Consider the following 24,172-nt stretch of genomic DNA (forward strand, 5'->3'; position numbering starts at 1 on the left):
AAGAGTGTGCGTCTTCAGTAGTAATTACATTGTCGCTCCTATCTTCTTTATGGAAAACAAAAAACAATAGACACATACACTTGTTTCCTTTTTGTCGTCTTTTGGTTTCATTCAGTTTCATTCTCTTCTTTATATGCAATAAACAGGTGTTAATTAATAATTGCCGATAATCGCGATTTTCGCGATTTTCGCGAAATTATTAAATTATTCATCAGCAATCGCCTGTAAAGTGATTAGCATTAAACTTGTATTCAACTTTAACTCAAACTTGTATTTCTCAAGTCTTAATAGATTTTAAAAATAGGAATTTTTAGGAATTCAGTGTGTTTAACTACAAGAATTTAAACTCTGGACATTCCGAAAAGTACTCAAATGCCAAACAAATACTGAACTTTGGCTTCGATTTCGAACCTCATTTCTCATACCACTTTAAGCTTGATGGCATATAGGAATCCACACATTCCGAAACAGTTTGTAAACGTAGACTATTTAGAATATGTTAAGCAAAATCAAACAATCAATAAGTTTCTAGAAAGACAGTTTAATAAGCTTGCAAAAGGCAGAATATTCTTTATTTGTTTATAAACTGGACTCGCGCTTCTCTCATTTCTTGAAAGATTTTATGGATTCTCTTTAATATTCTTCTTTCATTTAAGTTATAAAACAAAATTTGTCAGCTGAATATGAATAAAATTTCTAAACGTGGCGCTATACAAGGTTCATTTTTGTCGCAGCTCACTAATTTTGAACCTAGGTTTCTTCTGTGTTTGAATAAAAACTTATCGTGTTTTAACCTTGTAAAAAGTTCTTTGGTATGCACAATGTGTGTACACAATATGTGTGAGGTTTACTTATTCAAAAACGGACGAAAGTCACTGACGTCGATTATCATATTTATCTGGAACAAAGTTGAAAAATTCTTTTCAATGTAAATTTTGCGTTAACGATCAGTTTTGCAGTTTTGTACAGAATGTTCTATTCTATTAAGTATATAGGTTTAAAAATTCAAGAACAAAAAAAAACACATTTGTTTTCATATTGCATTTACATTTCAAGTTTGAAAGTTTGCTAGAAACTTTCTGGGACGTCTATTTGGAAAAAATATTATAATCCTTATCGTGCAGTATAAGTCACTGTAAAAATAGTTAAAAATAATTTTAAGCTTATCTGGAAGGCAGCAAAAAATCTATTGAAAGAAATAAGTTGCAGAGCTTGTATCAGTGACACAGATATTTTTTCTCTTTGTTGTCTGCTGAAATTAAGCAGACTTAAGTTACATTTAAAAAAAGATGTCTTTTTTTGCAAGGCGTAAAATGAAAACCGTGTTTTAACAGTGTTCATAACCTGAACAAAAAATATAGAGTTGTTTTCGACACTTTTTATTGAAAAATAAAATATGATCCGCAAATTTAACATAGCGACTCGTCGACGAGTGGACGAGTCGACGAGTCGACGACACATAGAAAAACAGTAACTAGTATTTGTAAAATGCTTCGACGCCAATGCCAATACTGTCCAGTCGTCGTCAACTTCTGCTTCAGTTGATTCTCTGCAAACAGCCAATTTGCACAATTACTCGGTTTTATCCCATTTTCCTCTATTGGTGGTTGAAACGTTTTGAATAAAGCAATGATAAACGTTCATATATATGTGATCAAAAGAGAAAAATCAAAGTTATTCATGCTTAAAATTATAAAATAAATATTAGTCTTTCATGGTGAATTTGAAAAAAATGTAATAAGATGAAAGAGCGGTTGCGTACACTGCAAATATAGAGTTTCCTCTCAAAAGTGTTTCACATATATGTATACATACAAGTATTCACATTCAATTCCACACACTTGTTTCATTGAGAGTTATTTCTTTGCAGGGAGGAGGAAGACAAAGAAGTGAGGCGAAGAGTTTTATAGTGCAACACATATTAACGCTTACGTGTGAGTCGTCTTAATTATATTGAACCACATTGAAGGCTTTAATACCTGCTCTTACAATGTCTGGTCCTGCATTTACGTGGCCGTAGCCACTGCTTCTCTCAAATTGGACTCAGACCACACTCACAATGACTACATCTCGTGCAGCTGCATTTCTCGTCCTCTCCTGCTTCATCGGTAAGTTTTTTCACACTTTTACACACTTTCAAATGAATTTATCGAAACAATGCCAATTTATATAGTGAGTAGCCAGCTCTTGTGCGGGAATTCTTAAAATTTCAACTGGGTTATTAACTGATTTTATTACATTCACGATGAAAATTAGTTTATCAAACTTTAAATATCTGTCAGACAATCTAAGCAGGGCAGATATTCTGATACGAAACTTGTTAACTTTGACACTTTCCTGTTGTAGAGCGCCTATTAGCAAAATTTGCTAAACTAAATCTGTATTTAAACTTCTCAAACTTGCACACTAAAGGAGAGTAACGCTTCCAACTATTTATTCAATATATTACATAAATATAAACGTTAATGTACCAAATTTAAACTAATTCTTCTTGAATGCCATATCATTACCATATCATTTGAATGTCCGAAAAAATGTATTCTGAAATAAGCTATTTTTTACTTTATCCCTAAAGTTACTATTTTTTTATTATAAAAATAAGAACATATTCATAACATTTTGTAAATACTCGGATCACGAATCCTATGCAGAATTGCCTTTTTTTCGTAAACGTTCAGTATTAATATTAATTATTTAAATTAAACTAAAAATAAAATTTCTCTTAAACAATGCACAGGAAAATTGTCTACTTTCATTTAATTGTACAAGTTACATGCGAATTTTAGTCAAAGAAGATTTTAACGACCTCTGTCAGCTTTTATTCATTATTAAAGTTTAGCCAGTGGTGCTTTTTGAGTTGTATACCATTTTTTTGCTTGGACATGAGATGTAGGTTGATATGCCATACATTTACTTTGAAATGAAGAATAAATAAATGTTGGTATTTTTTTAAACGTTTGTATAAATAATCACATGGAAATTTTTATTCTCAGATGGTTTAGTTTAATTAATCGATATTAAAAATATAAGTGAAACTAATACATGTTGTATTTGTCCGTTCAGTATATGCGCATTAATTTGACTCTTGTCAAATTAAGTTAAGAAGGGTTAACTGCGGTTCAAGTTCAATAGCAAATTGTGGCCAAGAATTTTCAATTATCGAATTTTGATATAGTTTAGGTTTAGTTAACTAGGTCGTAACTGTAGTCAAATAATGTATTTCGTGGAGAAGTTTATGATTATGAAAATTCTTTTAAATATTTATTTATTTTTATAGGTACATTTCTTTAATTTATGAAAATCGATTAATTTCTATTTCTATAAATTTTTGGAAAATTGACATTATGCATATAGAATTATGATACTAAATGACTAATTTTGAAACAGTCTTTCACGATTTAAAAAATAAAAATTGCAGTAATAGCAAATAAGCATGAAAAGCCAGATGCATGTACCTTAAATACGTATATGAAGTAGATATAGTTCTCACATTTCGCATGGTCTGCAAAACTTTCCTTTACAGACAGAGTAGGAGGAGGGAAGATTTTAAGAGTTAAAAACTAAGGAACATTGGACATTGCAGTGGTAAAGTTTGAGTTGTTAAGAAAACTTTTTTGATTTACAGAAAAAAGTAGTCTTTGAAAGTATGTGTGCACTAAAATAAATTCAAAAAAGTCTGACAAAAATGAAACTATATAGTAGAATAGGAAGTATATTAAAATTTAAACTTTACAACTCTCGTCAATGTTTATATCAGGATTTAATTTTCTTTTTTTTATTAAAAGTACAATATAATTATTTATTCCCATGGCATAAAATTCCCAACTACTTTTTTCGTTTAATTCGTAAAACAATGAGCTTTGCACATTCAATAGTGTTGAAAAAGATTTGTTTTTAGCAAATTAAGGTTTGTCTGCACTCAAAGCTTACCAGTGAGAGTGATGTGTAATTGCAAATAGCTCGCAGCTAGCACTTGAAACATGTATGTCCATACTCCTACATGGATTATTTGACGCCGAACTAGCCATTCCCATTGTGCAAATTGACATAAATGCACAGGATATAGACATCACGTCAAATACTCGCGCAATTCCACAAATAATGCATTTCTTGTTTTCTTATTATACAATAACAATAATAATCGTTTTATGGTTGGCAAATAGATTCTTTTTTAAAATTATTTAGACAATTTTTAAAAGTAATTTCCTCCCCCAGAAGTTACATAAAGAGAATTGGCAATTTTTTTTCTTTTCTTCTCTTGTTGCCTTTTTGTAACTCTTTATCTAATAAAAACCGTAGAATCTTCTCTTATGTGATTTTAATAAAAAAGTTGAACAAAAGTTTTTTCATGATTAATGGGTCTTACACGTGGTGGGTTCGAACCAAGTAATTCAACTAACGGACGTAAGTTGACGATAAATTTTCTTCCTTTCACTCAATAAATATTAATTTTCATTCTCGTTTCATGCTTCCTATTCAATTTTCAATACATATTATGTTACTTCCCGGAGTAAATGCAAAGTCTTGTGAAATTGATTGCTCATCATTGTGGGATTTAAAAAAAAATTGCAATACTGCTGATTAGAACACACACGTCAGATGCCTTGATATTGTTTGTATTCACGCCGTGGAAGATTAATCTGATTATGCGAACAAGATCGATTTTCACAAGAAAAGCCTTTCATTAGATTTGTCCAGTGCACATATGTGCGGGTGAACAAAGTAAACATTATCAGTGGGGGCTAATTGGTCTTTTGAAATGGACATAATTTCATTCTTCCATCTCCTGAACCTCGTATTTCAAAGATAAACAATGTTGGAAAACTTTTCTCATTCCATAGTCAGTAATTTATCATGTTTTGCTAAATAATTTAGTATCATGCATTCAGGAATAGATTTTTTTTGCTTTCTCGAATAAAAAATTAATTTTATCGAAACAATAAGCATAGCATTAGTTTGTTTCTCGCTTTCTAATTGAATTTACTTTTTACAATTATATTACAAATAACTGTAATTATAATAACGATAAAATTTATAAAACATTAGCCTTGTTTTAATTACTTTTCCTAGATTAGATGAATAGTTTTTATGCCTTTGAGGAATTTCAATTATATAATTTCATTAACTTGACTGAAGATTAATCTGAAGGACTTTAATTTTCATCGAAGAACGTTTTGTCACAGAAAATTGTGTTGGATTAAAATAAGCTGCAACGCTCTTATTTGAATACCAAATTGGATTAAAATAAGATCACTGCTGCTTATTTTGATCCAACACAACTTTCTATATGGAAATTTGCGACGCGACGCGACGCGACGCGACACTGTAGGGAAATTTTTATAAATCTCAAGGTTCAGCTAAATCTATGATCGAATGTTTATAAAAAGCTTTTGGTTTAAGTTTAAATGTCAGGTGATGGAAATTTTACTTAGAAAATGAATTTTACAATAAGGTCTAAAGTGTGTATGGAATATAATTAATTTTGACGGATTTTTTAATAAAGTCTTGCTAGAACAAAGGGATACTATTTGTTTCCAGCTCAATATTTTTCAATAGAAATTCCCTCCGTGTAATGAGCAGTGTGCGGCATAATTAAAGTAATGTCATCTTCGTTACTCTTTCCTTTCAGCGAGGCTATTCTTCTTTCCCATTTTCCGACAAACCTAAACGAGATCTAAGGTGGTGCTATTATCGCCGAGATCTTTAATGAAGCATTTGCAATGCAAAGTGCACATCATGTTTCCTACTCTCTCCCGATTTTCCTTTGCCTTTCCAACCTGCCGTTCAACCCTCTCTAATCTTAGCTCTTAGTTCCGCCTGACTTTTTCCTATCTCGCAAAAATGAGAGCAGAAATAAAGAATAAATCGGTTCATTTAACTTTTTTCCCCCTAAGAAGGCAGGCATTTCATTGCAACATGAAAGTAAATTGGCGAAATTCAATTCATTCTATTATGCGCACAATAAATATTTATATGTATTAGGTACTACAAAAGAATTCAAGTTGATATGAAATTGAAAAAACTGGTTGACACTGATGAAACGTCACAGAAAATTGAATGAAAAAACCCATATAAAATACCAAATGTTATATGAGTGATACTTTCATGAGCAATTAAAAGTGGACGATATTGCAATTTTCATGCGGGAAAAGCAATTTGGTCCAGCTGCCATTTGACCGATTTCTATCGTTAGCAGAGGCTCGATGTTTCGTGTATAACTGCATTATTAATTGCAAAACAAAAGACGAAATAATTGCAAATCGAGTTTACGTTATCCGTCCTGTAATGAACGTAATGCCGAATAAACCGATCAATCACATTCAAATATTGAATCAGCGATAATTTATGTAAACAAAAATAATTCATTTTGGCAAAATTTTCATATAGATAATTTGTCAGGAAGACGCGGAGCTCCAGCATTCTCTTAAAAAAAATCTCAGCCTTATGCAAATTATGAAAATGTTCAAACTAGATTGATGCAGCGGAGAAAGACACGTCAGAATTAAGAGTTTGACCTTCAGAAAGCTTTTGCATGCTGATAGACAGGTTTGTGCTCACAACCTTGACTCTGGCAGAAGCAAAAATTACCGCCAATTGAATCATTAAATCAGAATTTTATTTAATTGGTCCAACTTACATTTGTTGACTTTGTTTCCTAAAGATGTGGCACATTGTTTTTGAAAACAAGTTCACCTGCCGCCGTACTACCCTGAAATTTGCAAACAGGCACGATGACGTGATTGAGCTCAACAAAAACCGGTTGGTTATATACTCGTGACCTCGACTCACATGAAATATCTCAACTTTCGATTCTTTATAAATATTATGTCATTTTTAGAATTCGTATATTTAAATTAATCCATCCTACGCATGCAAAATCGGAAAATTTTCTCCCTTTGTTCCAAGCTAATTAAATTATATATAAAAGCAAATCTTTATAACGAAGATCGTTTCCTACACAGATAAAAGTATTTAAATCATCTTCTCTCACTATCTCAACAACAACATTAAGAATTAATATTATAATAACTATTGTATAAAAGAGTCACGTGTCAATCTATCCATCTTGCGTTTCATTTCCTTCCTATTTCCGACTGTCATTCTTGGTTCAATGAGGTTATATTGGAAAAACATGATACATTTCATTATTTGGATCGCATAATTTGCCCGTTATTTGACCACTGCATGAATACACTTGCATAAATATACCGATAAAAGCTGATAAATAATAATGAACTGATTTATTCGCATTAAAAAATAGAACTTTAATCAATCAAATATGTGCAACTTTAAAAAAGGTGAATTTCATTTATAAAAGAAACTTGACGGCGCGCTTATTATTTTCATGAAACCTCATTTTCATTATACGCATTTATAATTCTATTGATTTTCAAGGTATGCAGAAACATTGATTGCATTCTTTTTACAAGCACTTAACAATTTAAATGAAATTCAATTCATTAGTCTCAATTTTTAGAGTGTTAAATTAGCATTCATCAAATTAGCACGGAAAAAAATTTATTATTTGTCAATTCTACTATTTTAATTCTATATAAATTTACTAGGACACTTTTTCAATATATCGAAAATTTATACAATTAAATTATTATTATTATCTTGTTTTTTTATGCAAGTGAACCTCTTTGATTAAACATTAACTTTAACTTTGTCAAAAACTAGAATACTACATGTGTATAGAATTCGTTTATAATTTCATTAATATATTAGTTACATAAAAGCTTTCAAGCTTTATAATATTCAAATTTCGATTTTCACAAACACATTGACACTGCTAAAATTACTGTTAAATTAACATTGGTACCAAGTGTAAAGTCATTATTCATGTTTAATAAGGTTTTATCAAATTGGTACAAAATTTAATTACATGACGTATTCATATAAATTAAGTAAACTGCATTATTTATAAATCTTTTGTAATTGCTGTTAGTTGAAAAAAGAATAAAATTAGAGAAAATGCTATTTTCAGTTTTGAAAATGTAGTTGACTTATATTCTAGAGACAGAGGTGAAAAATTGTTTTGACGATAAAATGAAGGACAGAAAATTACAATATACATTAATAAATATTGTAATATTTTCTACTTCAGGAATTTTTCAATTAAAGTATATTCGCTTGTCTTTTGTTTCGTATTTTATTATTATGATAATGAAAATGCATAAAAAAGATATCAAATTTTATTTACGTGTATTAAGTATTAAGAAAAGAACATTTATCACTGCTTTTAAAATGTTTTTAAATTTTTTCAGAAATGCATTTATTTTTAGTTATTAATAATCGTTGACTTGAATAATTTTTTTTCCTTATTTCAATTCTTACTTTGAACAGACTTGAAAAAACAGTGTGAACAAAGAAAACTGTGCAAGTTTAACATTCAAAGTAGAAAAATTTTACAGAGTTTTCTAGCAAATAACTAATTCAGAAAACTTTTCCATCCTCAGCAAATGTTTTCTAGAAAGAACATTCTTCTTTTCTCTTTGTGTTTCACATATAGATTTTTCATTATACAAATGTATAAAAATGCATATTTTGAACCAGTGAAATATTAAGCTTTACGTCGAAATTGATATTTTGCATTATATTGAAAATGTAAATGTTTCTTTCTTTAAAATATAGAAAAAAAGAATATTGAAAACAACGAAGGAATGTAATTATCCATATGCAGATATTTTTCAATCACTTTTAATTTTACAAAATGTTTATTTTTGATTACTACTATCTGAACTGCAGTAATATTTCCACAAAAAAGTGTACGCACATATAAATAATGGGTGCATATGCAAATGAGTCTTTCTGAAAAAACAAAATTACCCACTAAATGTGTGCAAATGAAATTCCAAATTTAGTTATACGATTAAATTTAAAATGGAATGTTCTGTAAAATTCGAAAATCGCAGGTAAAGGAATGCTGTAAAGAGAAGAGATGAGGAAAAACATTAAAAAGTTTGGCGGAAGGGCAAAACTTTTATAGCATCTTTCTGACTCTTTTCCTTCATAACAATTCATAGTTTTTTTTTACTCGAACATTTACAGCATTCTTTTGTCGCAGTACGATGTCCAGCAAAAGTTTATTCCTGCAATAAAAAAGTAACTTTGACAAATCTATTTTTATTCTAAATTAAATCTAATTTTTTAACAACAGAGTTGAAATCAAATTTAAAACTCGTTCATTTGCTTTTGAAGGGTAACAAATTTATCCAAGCAATTGGCTGCGTTTATAAATGTTTGAATGACATTCGAACTATGACTGAAATATAAAAAGATGAGTTTTGTTATTTTAGCAGTAAATACAGTGAGAGGTTTACATGCTTTACACACTTTTGAAATTAATTTATAAATTGGAAACTTTTACTTGAAAACTCTTTCAACTCTTAAAACGTTACGTTGGTAAAAATAGTCGGCATGCACCCAAGAATAATGTGTGCGCTGACGCAGTTGCATATTGGTACTGTTCTATTTTCGTCTGACATGTTCGCGTAATCGCATCTCACATAAAAATTCTTCTAATTCCATTAAACACACGCTCATCTTTTCAATTTTATTTTGTTTACTTTTTAATAAAAATCTACTTCTTCACGTATTTTTATTCTGTTTTCAGTTTATTTTATAAAGCAAACAATTATTTTTTAGTTTTTCGAATCATATACATGTATAGTTTTAAGAAACAAAATCTTAGATAAATCAGAAGAAAATTAAAATTAATGTACTGTTGTCCTTTTATGAAACGTTTTCAAATGAATTAAAAAAAATATAAAAGAAATTAATTTAGAATCCCTTAGAAATCGTTAAAAAGAAAGTTAGAAATGAAAAGAAAGCAGCGATGAAATGTTTTTTTTCTGATATACATATCAAAATAGAAAGTAACTGAATGAATGAATTTTGTTATGTGATAAAAATTTCTTTATAATTAATATACAATTTGTAGCATAGTGTGACAGCAGATCACAACAATGGTTCGTGCAGTGAATAAATTGCACGATCTGCATTTAAATTGGTGTTATCGGTTATGTGAACCTAAATTAGCACGCATTTAACAATCGATCATAAAATGCGCGTACGATACACACAAGTGCGAGCATTGAGATTTCATTTAAATGTGCGTTTAATATTTATTCACATGCGTAACTGCGTTATTCGAGATATTATGTGAAGAAAGGATTAACTACCTCTCGATATTATAAATTTCGCTGTGATATTAATAAAAATGTTTATTCTTCCTGACCTATTTTGCTGTCATTTTAACAAATAATTAATTTGCAAACTTTGATATTTCTCATTCTACTCACAATTGGAAAAGTGACACCTGGGCTAGATTTTTAGAATGAAGGTAATTTTTGGAAAAGTTCCAATTTGTCGTTCAGAAAATAGTTCTAGATTTGTCAAATTTTGTAGCGCCCACATGTTTTTCATTGAGGCGTCTAAAGATGTTGTACAGTAATAATTTTAAGAAAATACGCCAAGATTTTCTCCATAATTAATGTGGTATTCAGTATTATTTATCAGTTTCACATTTGCAATCCTTATTAACGATAAACGTATTAAAGAGAATTGACATTTTTAACTCAAGAAAAATATGATTTTAATCCGGGTTTTTGACCTCATCGCTCTAAATTTGCACATTCAGATTTCGATTTCTACACACGTCGTTCGCATTATTCACGTTCATTCATGATCTTCTTTTTTCAATGTCATTGTATTATTGTTTTGATACCGCTAACACTTTGAAAAACTTGGATTTTTTATTTGAAGAAATTATCCGTGTAAATAACGATTATTATTTTTTATTGTCGCTCTTGAAAACAAAAGGATGAATTGTTGTTTGTTCAATGACTTATTGCTGACCTGCTACCATATATGTATGTGTACCTAATATGGGCATAAATTCCAATTTAACTTGTTGACTACTTCTATAAGCTTTTAAGAATTTGATTTATTAAAAAAATCGAAAAAAATAAAGAATACCTAAAAATTAGTAATATTTGTATTTCTATAATTATTTCGTGATAGTAAAATTGAATTAATTCAAAGCAAGCAAATCAAGGCATTGCGGTTAGCTAGACCACACACGTAGCTCGTGGGTTAAATAAAGGTTGAAAGGATGAAATAAAAAAAATAAGACGATAATTTTCCCTCTTACACACACACACACACACATCACCTATGGTGTAATTTATTTTAATTTTAATCTAAATTTGCAAATATTATCCTAGAGTTTAAAAATTTATTAAATACATGCGATAATATTTGTCACTGAAATTATTATTGATGGTTGAATGTACGAACTTGTAAATAATACATTTTTATAAAGTCCCTGTTTTAATAGCGTATAATGCTTAATCATATATTCTATTATAGTTTTTTGTGTTGTGAAAAATTATTATTTGAAATATGAATGTGTACTATGATCACTCGAATGATGGCTTTGTTTGTAAATTGTTTGAAAATCGAGTCCCATTAAGCTTGGTTATCAATTGTTAATTATATCATTTGAGAGACGCATCGTCATTATTCAGGTGAATTTATTGAAAGCGCAATGATGAGAGACATAATAAGCCGAAAGAACTAGTAATTATTGTTAGCAAATGCAGTTCTGTATATTTATTTTTAATAAATTGATTTCAATTTAAAAAAAATTATTAAGAATAGAAAAAAATCATTTAGTCTACTATTTACTAAGCTAAAAAGCTGAGACTAAGTGAGATTATGATATAATGGTTAAGAATTAAAATCAGAATCTTATTTTCTCTTTCACTCTTTCACTCCTTCACTCTTTTACTCTTTTCTCCTCCAGAAGAGGTTATAGAACGTGCATTGAATAAATTACAGTCGCTCCAATTTTAAAGTTTCCGAGTGCCCACGCCTCGTTGGAATTAAACGATTACACCAATTTTTAATGCATCCTTTCAATATACATTGTACATGATTTGTACTTTTTTACTATTAGTGACATTTTTCCTGTTTTTGAAAACTTTGTTCAAGTTGTAGTCATTTCTCCGTTTCTCGAGTAGCAAGTCTCAACATTTACGACAGATAAAGCACATAATATAGTTGTTGGTAACATTATACACACATGCACACTTTTGTGCATGCAAGAGGAACATAAAATCCCTGAGCTCGTCAGCTAAACTCAATACATCTGCAACTAAAAGCCACTGTTCTAGGGTGACAAAATGTTGGCTATTCAGAAAGTTCTCTATTATTACGAGACAGAAGGAAATAATTAAATATTAGGTGTATTTTTTACGACGATGAAGAGTATGAGAAAAAATTGAACGTTTAAATGTCACATGAGCGGTAAGACACATGAATAAATAGAGTAGCATGTCGAGGGCTCGTCATCTGACGATTGGAATTTACGTTTTACGATGGGCTGCAGTTGACAGTAGAACGATAAAAAACCGACCTCTGGGATTCCGATTAAAAGCTAGCGAAATATGTGCGGTCGATACACATGCCGCAAGAAGTGATGTATGTGACATTTCAAATTCAAATCTTCTGACTTATTCTTATAAGATTGATGATTAGTATACGTATCTCCCAAGTACACTTTATACATTTTATGTCGATAGAGACATTGTTTGCTTCTCAATAGCAAATGAACATTATATTTTATTTTATTATACCTAACATCAATTTCAATACAGAAAGTCTTTAATTAAATTAGATAAAATTTATAGCCAATTCTTAATTATTGTAGAATGATTGTTGTATAAATATCAAAGTATTTTCTTGAGAGGGAAGTCTTGAAATTTTTTATCAATCGAAACTGAATAGCCTCTTTATGACGAACAACATAACGATTTTTCTAAACTATCGCACAGTTTTCTATCGGCTCGATAATGTAAATTTGTCTTTATAACTATTATTACAAAAATTCCGTTCCAAATTAAATATAATTTATGTATCCCACATAAACAACCGCGTTTCATTTGCGTGTCACAATATTATACTATGAACAGGAATGCAGAAATAATTCAACAATGCTCCAATTCAATAACCACGCTTTTTTTCCCCTTTAAATATTAAATAAAAGTACTACATTGTTAATAGAGATTATTATTATATGAGCGTGAAATTAAAAAACGTCAAGTTCTATTGAGGCAAGCTCTCGGACTACTTTGTTCGTAAAAAATTGCTAGTTTATTTAGAAATGTAGTTAAATTACCATCATGTTTTCATTTTATGTATATGATACTTGAAGAATTTCTTTTTTTAAAAATTAAAATACATCCAAATGTATTTAGTAAACTTGAAGAGTTTACTTGCGGCGTTTTGTGCATTCAATATACAAAAATAAACACTCAACTTTCTAATCTAATCATCTTTTTGAACGCATCGATGAATTTCAAGCTTCGAAAATTTCCTCAGAAAATTCACTTCGTGTTTTTTGAGCATGATTGTGTGTGCTTTCGAATGTAAAACTTTTAAAGTTTTTAATTTTCATATTTCATGTCATTTGTCTTAGTGAATTATTTATTCGTAATTTTAAATAATTCGAGATAATTTAAAGTTAATATTTTAATTAAAATACTGTACATTTCCATTTATTACATGTAATCAATATTGGTTTTATTATTAATTTGTTCATTACTTGTAATAAGAGCTATACTTAATCGATGAGATGAGTTCAAAGTACCTTCATGTAAGCACTGTCTACGAATAGAAAATTTTTATTCAATTACTAAAAAATTTATAACTTTAAATTGAAGAAACTCCACCTACCACTAAGTAGTATTTCAAAGTTTATTTTTGAAACGTGTATAGAGTTCAATTTAAATAAGTGAAAATCATTTGGTAGATATCTCTTTGAGAAAAGAAGGCAAAACTTTTTCTGCAAAATCTTAACTTGCAAGCTTGCTGCAAGTAGCAAAATGTCCTCATAACTGCAAGCTTTCTCCAAGCTTGCGTCAAATTTACGAGTTTTGACGACATTTTGCTACTTGGAGCAGGCTTGCAAGTTTCCTGCAAGCTTCCAGGCTGATTGGCTTGAAGCTTTGCCGAAATTGAAACAGAGGAAAACTATCGAGGGACCTGCTTGAAATAGGGCAAATTTAGGCAATTTCTTTATTTACTTACGTTACAAGCAAGTGATCAAAAACCGTCTCAAGATGATGAAGAAAGTAGAATTTCTCGACTTGACGTTAATTTTATTCCAAGTGAATTTGATGTCTTAACGAAGGCTTTTGCGGGCTTTTTTGCCTCCGAGAGTCTTTCAATTAGTCCAAACTAGACTTGCTGATATTGATTTATCCAAGCTTAACGTCGCACTAAGGTTTCTGTCAGGCTATTACAAAAAAGCTCCGAGTTAAAAAAATTAAAGTTTTTTTCCGAATTAAAGTGTGAAAAAATAAGAACCAAAAAGTTTTGAAACGAATTACAAATCATTTTATAACAGTCTCAATAAAAAATACATTAGTTGTTTGTATCTTTACACATGAATTTTCTATGCGATTTCTTCACATCACCCATTATGTCAATTTGCTACTGACAAGATGACGAATTGTGAGCAATAGACTTGAAGTTTCTTCACATAGGAAAATCCCTCGAGACCATCTTTCAGTATTGAATATCTCGCCTGTTTCGATTTATAATTTTATTAAGACGTGTATTATATCTTAAAAAAAGAATCGAGACACCTTCGAAGCTTTCATCTTTTGTAGTCGTTGAATTTGTCTGGGAAAATTGACCCTCTCTCTTTCTCTCTCATTTCACAAAGGTAAAGGCCTGAGCTAGTGAGCGCCTTTTAACATCGCTTCTGTAAAATTCAATTTAAGTTTCAGCCAAGTATTCTCTAAAAATTCGCGGAGTGAAAGACTATGCTCAAAGAATATATAAGTGAAATGTCGATCACTTTTGGAATGTTATTTACTCTTTTATTCGTCATATTTTTCAATTTTATAATTAATTTTATTAATTATATAAGAGAATTCTAATTTTGGTGATTGTCGAAATTTTTCTTGTATACATACTTTTCTGTATATCGTCGATACTGGAGTCAATAATAAAAGCACTTGGATTGCATTTGTATCGAAAAATATTGTGTGCAACAAGTGTGTCAAGTAAATTTGATTTCGCGATTATTAAAGTTGAAAAACTCACCTCTGTGCTCTTGAAACTTGTCGCAATTGCCTATGCTATTTTATTTGAAACCCTTTCTAGAGGAAATTTTAGAATTTACTTGATTGTTAGTTGTTACTTGATGAAATGAAAAATTGTGAAATTTCCGACGAAAGCGAGCACAATATGTAGGAATTTTTTAATTATCATTTAGTTCGTATTATCCAAAAAATGTTTCGTGACAGTTATACTAGAGTTTTAAAGATATTTCGTTTCGAAAATTTATAAATACACTTTAACGAAGTTATATTTCATCAACTTCTCAAATATAGTGTATAGTGTATAGAGAATGACTAAAAAGTTTCAAGTTCTGTATTTGAAGTGGTTGTGGAGTTCTTTCCGTCTCATCTCACAATACACCACGCGATACAATAGGGTTGAAAATGGAGAAGGGACAGGGAATGGAAGTGAAAGCGTTGAGAAGACGAAAGCTCTATTTGCTAAAACTAGTGGAAGATCATCTCCAACAACTTTGCTTCGAGACTGTTATAAGAAAAAAGTAACCCAGAAAAGGTAGAGCTTTTTCCTTTTCTTCATCTTCATCTTCATCTTCTTCTTCTTCTTCTCATTCTCCTTCTTCTTCTTTTACTATTAGTACATATATAGGTACTCTCCTTTTGCCATTGCCCTTCAATGATAACAAGTCGTCTACCTTTCTTATCTGTCCCCTATTTCTCTCTCAATAATTATAACTTTTTATCTCGAGGAATAAAAAAAATGCGTCCCTTTTATTTCTTCTTTTCCATAGGAGAGGAAAAAATTTGAAGGATGATAAAGTTTAGCAAGATTGGTATAAATTCTATATTGTAAGCATGCTTGAGGTTGAGACTAATTATACAGTCTTTTGTGGTTGAGAAGTTTCTGTCAGTTTAATTTTATTTTAATTTTATTAATAAAAAGGCATTGTGTATATACTATTGTAATTGAAGAGTGGAAATAAATAGGACTTGTACAATACAAATTATAATAGTATAACCACTATTATCAGTATTTATTGTTATTTTTTTTACGAAAAGACGTTTTCACTCCAACAAGTAAAATGAATAATTAAATAGTTTTTATTTCCAAGAACTTGCGGGAATTAAAATTTTCTTTTACTTTCATTTTGGGTTTAAGTCCAAAAAGTACACGGTAAATGCGAGCTCACAAAAAAATTCAATCAACACATTAATCGTTTTCTAATTGACATTTCTATTTACTCTCTCGCATGAAGAACAAAGAATTTAATTAAAGTCTCCTTCTGTCTAAATACATTTAGACTATACGCAAGTTTATTTCTAATTTTACTTTTTTTTAGAAAAAAACTCCACTTCAAATATGCTAAAAGAAATTACATTTCATTGAACGTGTATTGAAAAAAAGCTTTGAAATTAAATATAAAGCAATGGCTGACAGTGATTGAAAATATTAAAGTTTAGAAGATATTCTTGTTTTCAGCGTATATCATTTATATCTTTTAACGTTAACCGATAGTTTTGAATTTTTGATTTATAAAGTTAATTTGAAAGCGGGAAATGGCGGAAAATGGCTGGACAAGTCAGCAAAATTTCTGACCCTATATTTTCGAATGTAGGAGGGTTTCGTGACTAGATTTAAAGAGAGTCTGAGTAGATGATCGTCTCGCATATTGGAATTCTGAACAATATCGCGCACTCTATGGTTAATAAAACGACCATTTTTGACGATAAAATGCGGTCAGTAAATTTTTCTTCCTCCGATACATTACTCCTTTTTATATTTTCTATATGAACGTAAAATTAATATTTCCCAAGTCCTTTTTTGTTATATTATTCCGGATTTATAAATAAATTATTACATAGAAATTGAAATAAATTGAATAATTAAAGGGAAATTTGAATCTTGCAATTTTTGTTCGGCAAAAAGGTTTTGTGCTAACATCACTCTGTTATAGAGGATTTGTAATTAAGGGATTTAATCAGGAAAGTTATCAAATCCCACCCCATCTGTGTGGTTGCAACAACCGTTCAAGTATAGAAGTGGGATTCTCCAAGTGTTTTAGCCGTGCGGAAATAATTAACTGTGTGCATTATGTTTGTTGCATTATCTGTATTACTCAAATCGTCATAATGTGCGTTCCTTCCCCCTTTTAGTTAACTACCATTTGTCGCTTGGGCAACTATCCCCAAACTTGTCGGCAAATATATATATATATATATATATATGTATGTAGTTTCAACTTTAGTTACTGAGCACATTTTAACTGATAAAATGTTTATGGGACTTAAATGATGGACATAATCTCCTCGAAACTTGTATTCACAATAGCTTCTGATTTATTGCCAAACATTTTTTTTGTTCAATGAAATATCGCCCTGAAATTCCATATAATTTTACATGTGATGTTTTTAAATATTCCCAACTTTCGGTTGGCAAGTTGAAAGATTCTAGATTAAGCACAACTTAACCTGTATTTGAAAAAAATATCAGAGCAGAAAATTTGTAAAACCATTTATTAAAAGCTGAATCTCTAAAGCTCGGTATTATTCTTCGTATGAACTTTTATATAAGACGAGAATATCAAAGGCTAGAGGTGAGTGAAAGGGATGTTGGAAAAATGGAAATGTAAAAAAAGGACGGAATTATTACTCTAGTTGGACAATCTCAAATTTTTATTATATATAAAATTATAAATAATAAATATTTGTTAGTGTTGTTTTATTTTTTAAAATTGGATATTGGTAAACAATTTGTAAACAGAACGATGGGCATATTCAAATAAAATCGCTTTCTTATTCGCTCTTGGTAATTAGTGAATTGCGGATATAAAAAGTTATTATTAATGCGAAATGAAAGACCTATGAATTTTCAACACGAGTTCTTTAAATGCAAAGCACAGTTTTAATTCTCATGAGAATAGATCTACAAAAGCAGCACGTAGAAAATTAATAAACTTTACAAGCAAAAGGACAAGAAGGAATAGTACATTTCAACTAGAATATGCGTATTCTGGGTCACGATCCGAAAGTTTGCGCCTAGTAGAGAAAAAAGAGCATTTTCTTGAAGGATAATTGATTTCCAGGAACGATTTTTAGGGATAAGGGGGATTAATCAATCAACACTCAATGAAATTTTCGTTGAAGAGAGCAGTGCAGAGTATATACGGAGGTGATAAAATTTTCTTATCTAACTGGTTGAGTATTCTCTCGTGTATTGTATATATAAAAGAAGAGGTATAGAAGCATCCAAGATTCAAGGGAAAGAATCCTGTTTCAGAACCCTATAAAAGTAAGTCTGTCGTCAGATGCACCTGAATCTCGGCTTGGCTATTTCTTATAGAGGGAAGCTAAAAGGAAACATGTGACTAGAGATCGTTACTTTCCGAACGAGGTTATACGTGCTGCTTGCTGCTTGCTGCTTGCTGCACTCCCAACCTAAGGCTTATCAATAAAATAAACGAAAGCGACAGAACGACAGAACGACAGCAGACAAAATATTTATTAAAACTTTACGCAACATTTTTTTACATGCTTAAAATCCATAAAACATTTGCTTTTTGCCTACATGTTTATGCATTTACATATATAAGAAAACAAACATGCACACGACTATATACAAGGAGAGGAGAAAAATAAAACTCGTGAGGATAAATGAAAGTTGTCAGAATCTTTAAAGTCCAATGAATTCCAAGAAAACCTGTGAGATCTTTTATGAGGAGAGCAAATAAAAGAACTCGTGGATAAAAGGAATTGCCGAAGCTTTCGTCACAAGACGTACACGTTAGAGGAAATTCAGAACGATCGTGATAAGTGGTATACACGTTAATCTTGGATAACCAAGAAATCTCGGAAATATAACTTACAAACCTGTAAGCCCGCAAACTAAGATGATTTCCCAAGTGACGAGATGCTCTTAACCGCCGAGTTGATTCTCACACACACACACACACACACATCCCATATAAATAAATTCATGCACACTCCGCTTCCGTATGATCGAATATTCATTGAACAAAGCACGGAATGATTGACCTAACGAACGCATGTCTTCAATTATTAGTTGCGTCATCTTTCAAATCCTTTCAACAACAAAAAGAGATCATTGGTCAACTCATAGAAATTCTTGCTTGTTTCATCTAATTCCATACGGTTAAGTAATCCCACCTACTCGTCTATTAAATAAATGGCCAGCACAATGTGTTAAATAGAAAGAATTTTTTATTATCAGTGGAAAAAATTAATAACTCAAAGCAAGGTACAAATTATTGATTATCTTCAAGCAGTCGAATACCGATTCTTTAAATTATTAACCCGAATTTTAATTCCAGTTATAATAATTTAAAGAATCGGTATTCAATTTAATGTTTCATAAAATATTTCACATTTAAATTGAACATGAATTTTAGACTATAATCATAAAAGAGTAATTAAATTCTTTTTACAACTATAAAAACTTTTGCCTAAGCTAATTAAAAATTTAGCGTAAAAGTGTAAAACTAAAATTATTTTAGAAAAGAAAAAATGTTTTCAAGATAAAATTCAATTGGTGCTAAAAATCAAGAAAAGAAGAAAATGGAATTTTACAAAAATAATGGTATAGTGACAGTAATTATTATAACATCTTGTATATTTAACTTACAAACTAGGAAAAATAAAATTTCATGTTTAATTAATTAATAATTTTCTAATAAATGGATTTTTTAAGTATCCGTTTTCAAAGTTTTAATCCAAGTGAAAAATCCAAGAAGAAGCGAGAAAAAAGTTTCTAGTCTCATCTTTTCTAAAGGAAATAAAAAAAGTGTATTTGAAAAAAGTGTTCATAAAGATCCGTTGGGAAATTGAGAAACTAAATAAAATGTAATTATGATATAACCCATAATAACAATGCCAATGTAATAATTGTAACAATAACAATAATAATTATTGTTATTATACGTTTATCAACTTTATTTAATTCAATTTATTTGAATAATTATCATTGCATCAATTAATACTTCATGGTTAATTTTAGTCAATTTGTCTTATTAGCATAATATTTATGGATATTTATATAAGTATGATGTATTATTTGAAATAAAATTTCACTACAATTACAATGACAATTACCTTTTGTATTTATTTTACATTTGACATCCAGTGTTATACAGAGAGACTCTTGTTCTTTATTAAATATCGATTGAAGATAACAAGGTTTCTTTTGAAATTTCTCTACTTGTACCGATAGATAAAATTTTGGGTTTAATTGAATTCACTGAAAAGCAATATTCAGAACTTGTGGAAATTTTTATCTTTACTTTATCTCAATAAAAATATTGGATATAAAAATTTTATGTTGAAAGGTACAAAAGTAAGTGAATGTAAAATTTGAAAATTGATTTTTGAAATTGAATTCCTTTTTCTTTTTTGCCTTCATATTTGAAATAGAAGCTACAATATATTATAAAGCTTGAATTTGTAATTTATTAAAAATTCTTTTTTTTTACTTTAATTTCATTCAATTAACATATGAAATTGAGAGAGGGAGAGAGAGAGAAATCAAGAAACGAGAATCAAAAATAAAAGGACACTGAAAAATGAGAGAGACAAAAACGAGTGTACCATTCCATTTCTCCTCTGTAATTTATAGTTGAAAAATGCCCGACAATTTAAACTCTTTTGGTATTGCGGTTTCCCACGTTTGATTCCAGCACGCAATTTCAGTCTTAATTTTCGACGATCTCGAATAGAAACTAGATTTTTTTGTTTATAGACATTCATAGAGAAATAATTTAGAAAAAATTTTTAGGAAAAGAATTTTGAAAAATTCCATGCTAAATTTAGTGGTTAAAAGCAACACTTGTCTGTAAATACACTTTCAAGTTGGTTTTCCGCTATGTATAATCTTAATATCAAGAAGAATTTTGGAGTGACTCCAAACCGTTGTCATTCCAGTGCGTCAAGTCATTCCAGAGCAATGAAGCATAACGTGTGAGGTAATTCTTCAGTTTACATATACGTAAATCTATTATTTTCAAATTTCAACACAGAGGCCAGGGTCAATTGCAAATTCGAGCCCGAAGACATATTATATTTGAAAATAAGGAGGAACAATGGAAATTCCGCAGCATTGAATCATGGAAGAACGTGCCTGCGCTCTAAATTTTCAAGTTTTTAGTGGAAAATTATTTAATGGCACAAAACTGCCTTTGAACACGCATTTTCGAGAGCTATTTCGATCAGGGTCAACATGTCGTTGCTGGTCAAGCTCAAAGAAATAATAGCTATTCTGGAATGAAGCCAACCACCTTTCGGAAAATCTCTCTAATGGAGAAACCACCGAGTCAGTAATCTTCCGCAGATACTAGAGTTTTCATGTACATACATACGTATGCTTCTTTCTCCATTATCTGCACACATTTGTCGTAACAAAACAGACCGATACTATTCACTATTAAATAAAAATATTCAAATAAAATATCTACACATCTGTATAAATCTAATTTCTTTCAAAAATACGGTTTTCAAATTTGTATTCAGATTTGCAGCATACAATCAAATTAAACAGGAGGTTCATTGATTACTATATAGTTATACGGAGGAATAAAATACAGAATATCATTTTGTAAGCTGGTGTAGTTGTGCAATAAATAAATATCCTTCTGATATTACGATAAGTTTTTGTTTTGTGTGCCAGACCATTTGCATCTCAGGGCAAATATCGACGTGCTGTGGTGCACTATTTTTATGGAAAAATCTAAGCTGCTTATATTTAAAGACATGCGGTAAAACTCAAGAAAATATCTCGTGAAAGATTTTCCAATACAACTTTTATACGTAGATATTTGACACATAATATAACTGAACAATTTTTAATAAAATTTAACAAACTTGAAAAATTCTTCAGCCAAACATGTCTAGCGATAACTATCAAAATAATAAATTTAACAATGATTTATCTGACTTAATTATTGTTTTATTGACATAAAACCCTATAAAAGTTTCTAATTATCATTTCATAGATGAAGTTATTGTGGAACTGTCTAACTTCCTCCCAGGCCATATTAGTCCATATCTTATAATGATACAGCCATTAAAATTTTACTGTTCAAGTATAAATCACTCCAGCTTCAATATTAGAAGACAATTTCGAAGCTAGGCCTACGCAAGGAAATTAATATACATTAAATTTCTCGACATTTTAACTTATTTTTTCGTTAAAATAAATTTTATAAATATTCAAGTTTATACAACAATGACAAGTTTGTTGTACCGCTCTGTCGAAAGAACGTGTAGGTATTCTTTTTCAATTCTGCGATTATTTGCTTTTTCTTTTTTTGACATCAGCTCGACAAGGCAACTTTAAATCACGGAACCATGAAATCATGGGCGTAGAAATATATATTTTTTTTATATCTAGGTAAAAAATTTAAATATACTTCTCCTCGAGAAATAGAACAAATATATTCGTTTTTTATTTCTTGGAAAATTATTATTAAATTCCTTTTATAATAAAGGGAATAAAAAAAACTAAAATTAGAGAAAACATTTTACAAAACGTAATATACATTTTCAGAAATGTAGAAAGAAGAACATTCATAAATAGCATATCGCGTTTTATAACTAATATTGTTCATTTCTGATTTCAAAGCTTCAATTTTACGAAACACCGTGCCAGAAATGATAAAATTATACTCGCTCAATTAGTAAAGGTCTCTTGACAGGCTAAAAAAAAGTTGACATAAAAAGTTTTAATTTTATTTTTCGTTGATACACTCTTTCATTTGTGTTGCAAGACTGATCCTCATTAGAGCGCATTAAAAGGCAATATATTTCAATGCGGTTATATTACTATAATACCTATTTGTTCAGTAATTTACAATTTAGCGAAAAGATTATCAAATATCAGATTATTAACGCCATAACACATATAACTCTGCTCATAAATTTCAAAAGCTTATCCAACATGAAGTTTACATTAAAATTTCAAACTCCTATAAAATTATTTAAATTCTATTGAAGAATATAAATTTTATTCATGTATATTGAAAATAATTAATCAATTTTAACATGTGCCGGACCATGTTTATCAAATAACAAAGCCAGGAAAAGAAAATTAATTTACTACAGTACTTAACTATAGAGGATTAAAAAGAACTTTACGAATTAAAAAAAGAAAAAAAAGAAAAAAAAGAAAGAAAAGAAAACTAAGAGATGAAACTTGGAGAAGAAGTTCTTGCAATAATTTTTTATGTTCTCTAATTGAAAACATTGAACATTATCGACAAATGAAGTTTAATAAGAAAAGATAATGATAATAATAAAAAATGGGGACAAAAAGAATAATAGTTATTAAAACTTTAATATACTTTATAGAGTAAAATATACTCAATATTGCAGAAGCAGAATTAAACATATTATCTACTAGGCATAAAATTTGTTACACATGACTGCTTTGAAAGGTACAATCACGTTTAAAGTTTCAGTCAACTTCATATCAGAGGGTTCATAATTTCGTGTGCTTACAGTGCCCGACTATAATCCAGAATCCCTTGAGGGAAGTTTACAGAACAGAACTGTACGATATGATAACCCATTGACCGTAAAATCGAGGACATTTTACTACACGATATCCGAAGGAATCTTCTGTTAATTACCTACCTCGGTAACTTGTCTTGCGTCTGCCTCTGGGAACCCCTTTTAGCTGTAAACTAACGTTAGTTACTTCCCTTAATCTCGTCCTAACAAGGGTTTAACTCCATCATCCACTCTTTCTAACGACGAGGAAAGCCTCCGCCGAAGGAGATTTTTCAAATTCATCCACCGCAATAAATAATGCTTTCCTTTCCTTTCCTTTTTACTTTTTACCAAAGCAAAGTCGATTGCAAAGTAAAGTAAAGCAAAGCAAAGAAACAATTTAGAAAAAGTATTATTAAAATCCCTCTTTTATTTCATCACAATTTTGTGGTTCATTTCCCTACATTGTTTTTAATATTCTTCAAGTTGAATAATTTAAAATAAAAACTCTAAAGTGATGTAATATATTATCGTTTTAAGACTCTGAATAAAAAAGTAAGAGAGAAAGAGAATAAAGTTGACGGAAG

General features: G+C 29.8%; 1 protein-coding gene across 3 annotated transcripts in view; it reads left to right on the forward strand.

The window, feature by feature from the left end:
• LOC122499198 (cysteine-rich motor neuron 1 protein) overlaps positions 1-24,172 on the forward strand; it is a 46,725-nt gene that overhangs the window by 7,892 nt on the left and 14,661 nt on the right. For all 3 annotated transcript variants that reach the window (XM_043607377.1, XM_043607379.1, XM_043607378.1), the window contains exon 2: positions 1,871-2,108. In XM_043607377.1, coding sequence (XP_043463312.1) covers positions 2,060-2,108 — 49 coding nt within the window. In that variant the 5' untranslated portion in view covers positions 1,871-2,059. The remainder of the gene's footprint in view (positions 1-1,870; positions 2,109-24,172) is intronic.

This window comes from Leptopilina heterotoma, unplaced genomic scaffold (assembly GCF_015476425.1).
Source record: "Leptopilina heterotoma isolate Lh14 unplaced genomic scaffold, ASM1547642v1 Lhet_166, whole genome shotgun sequence".
NCBI lineage: Eukaryota > Metazoa > Arthropoda > Insecta > Hymenoptera > Figitidae > Leptopilina > Leptopilina heterotoma.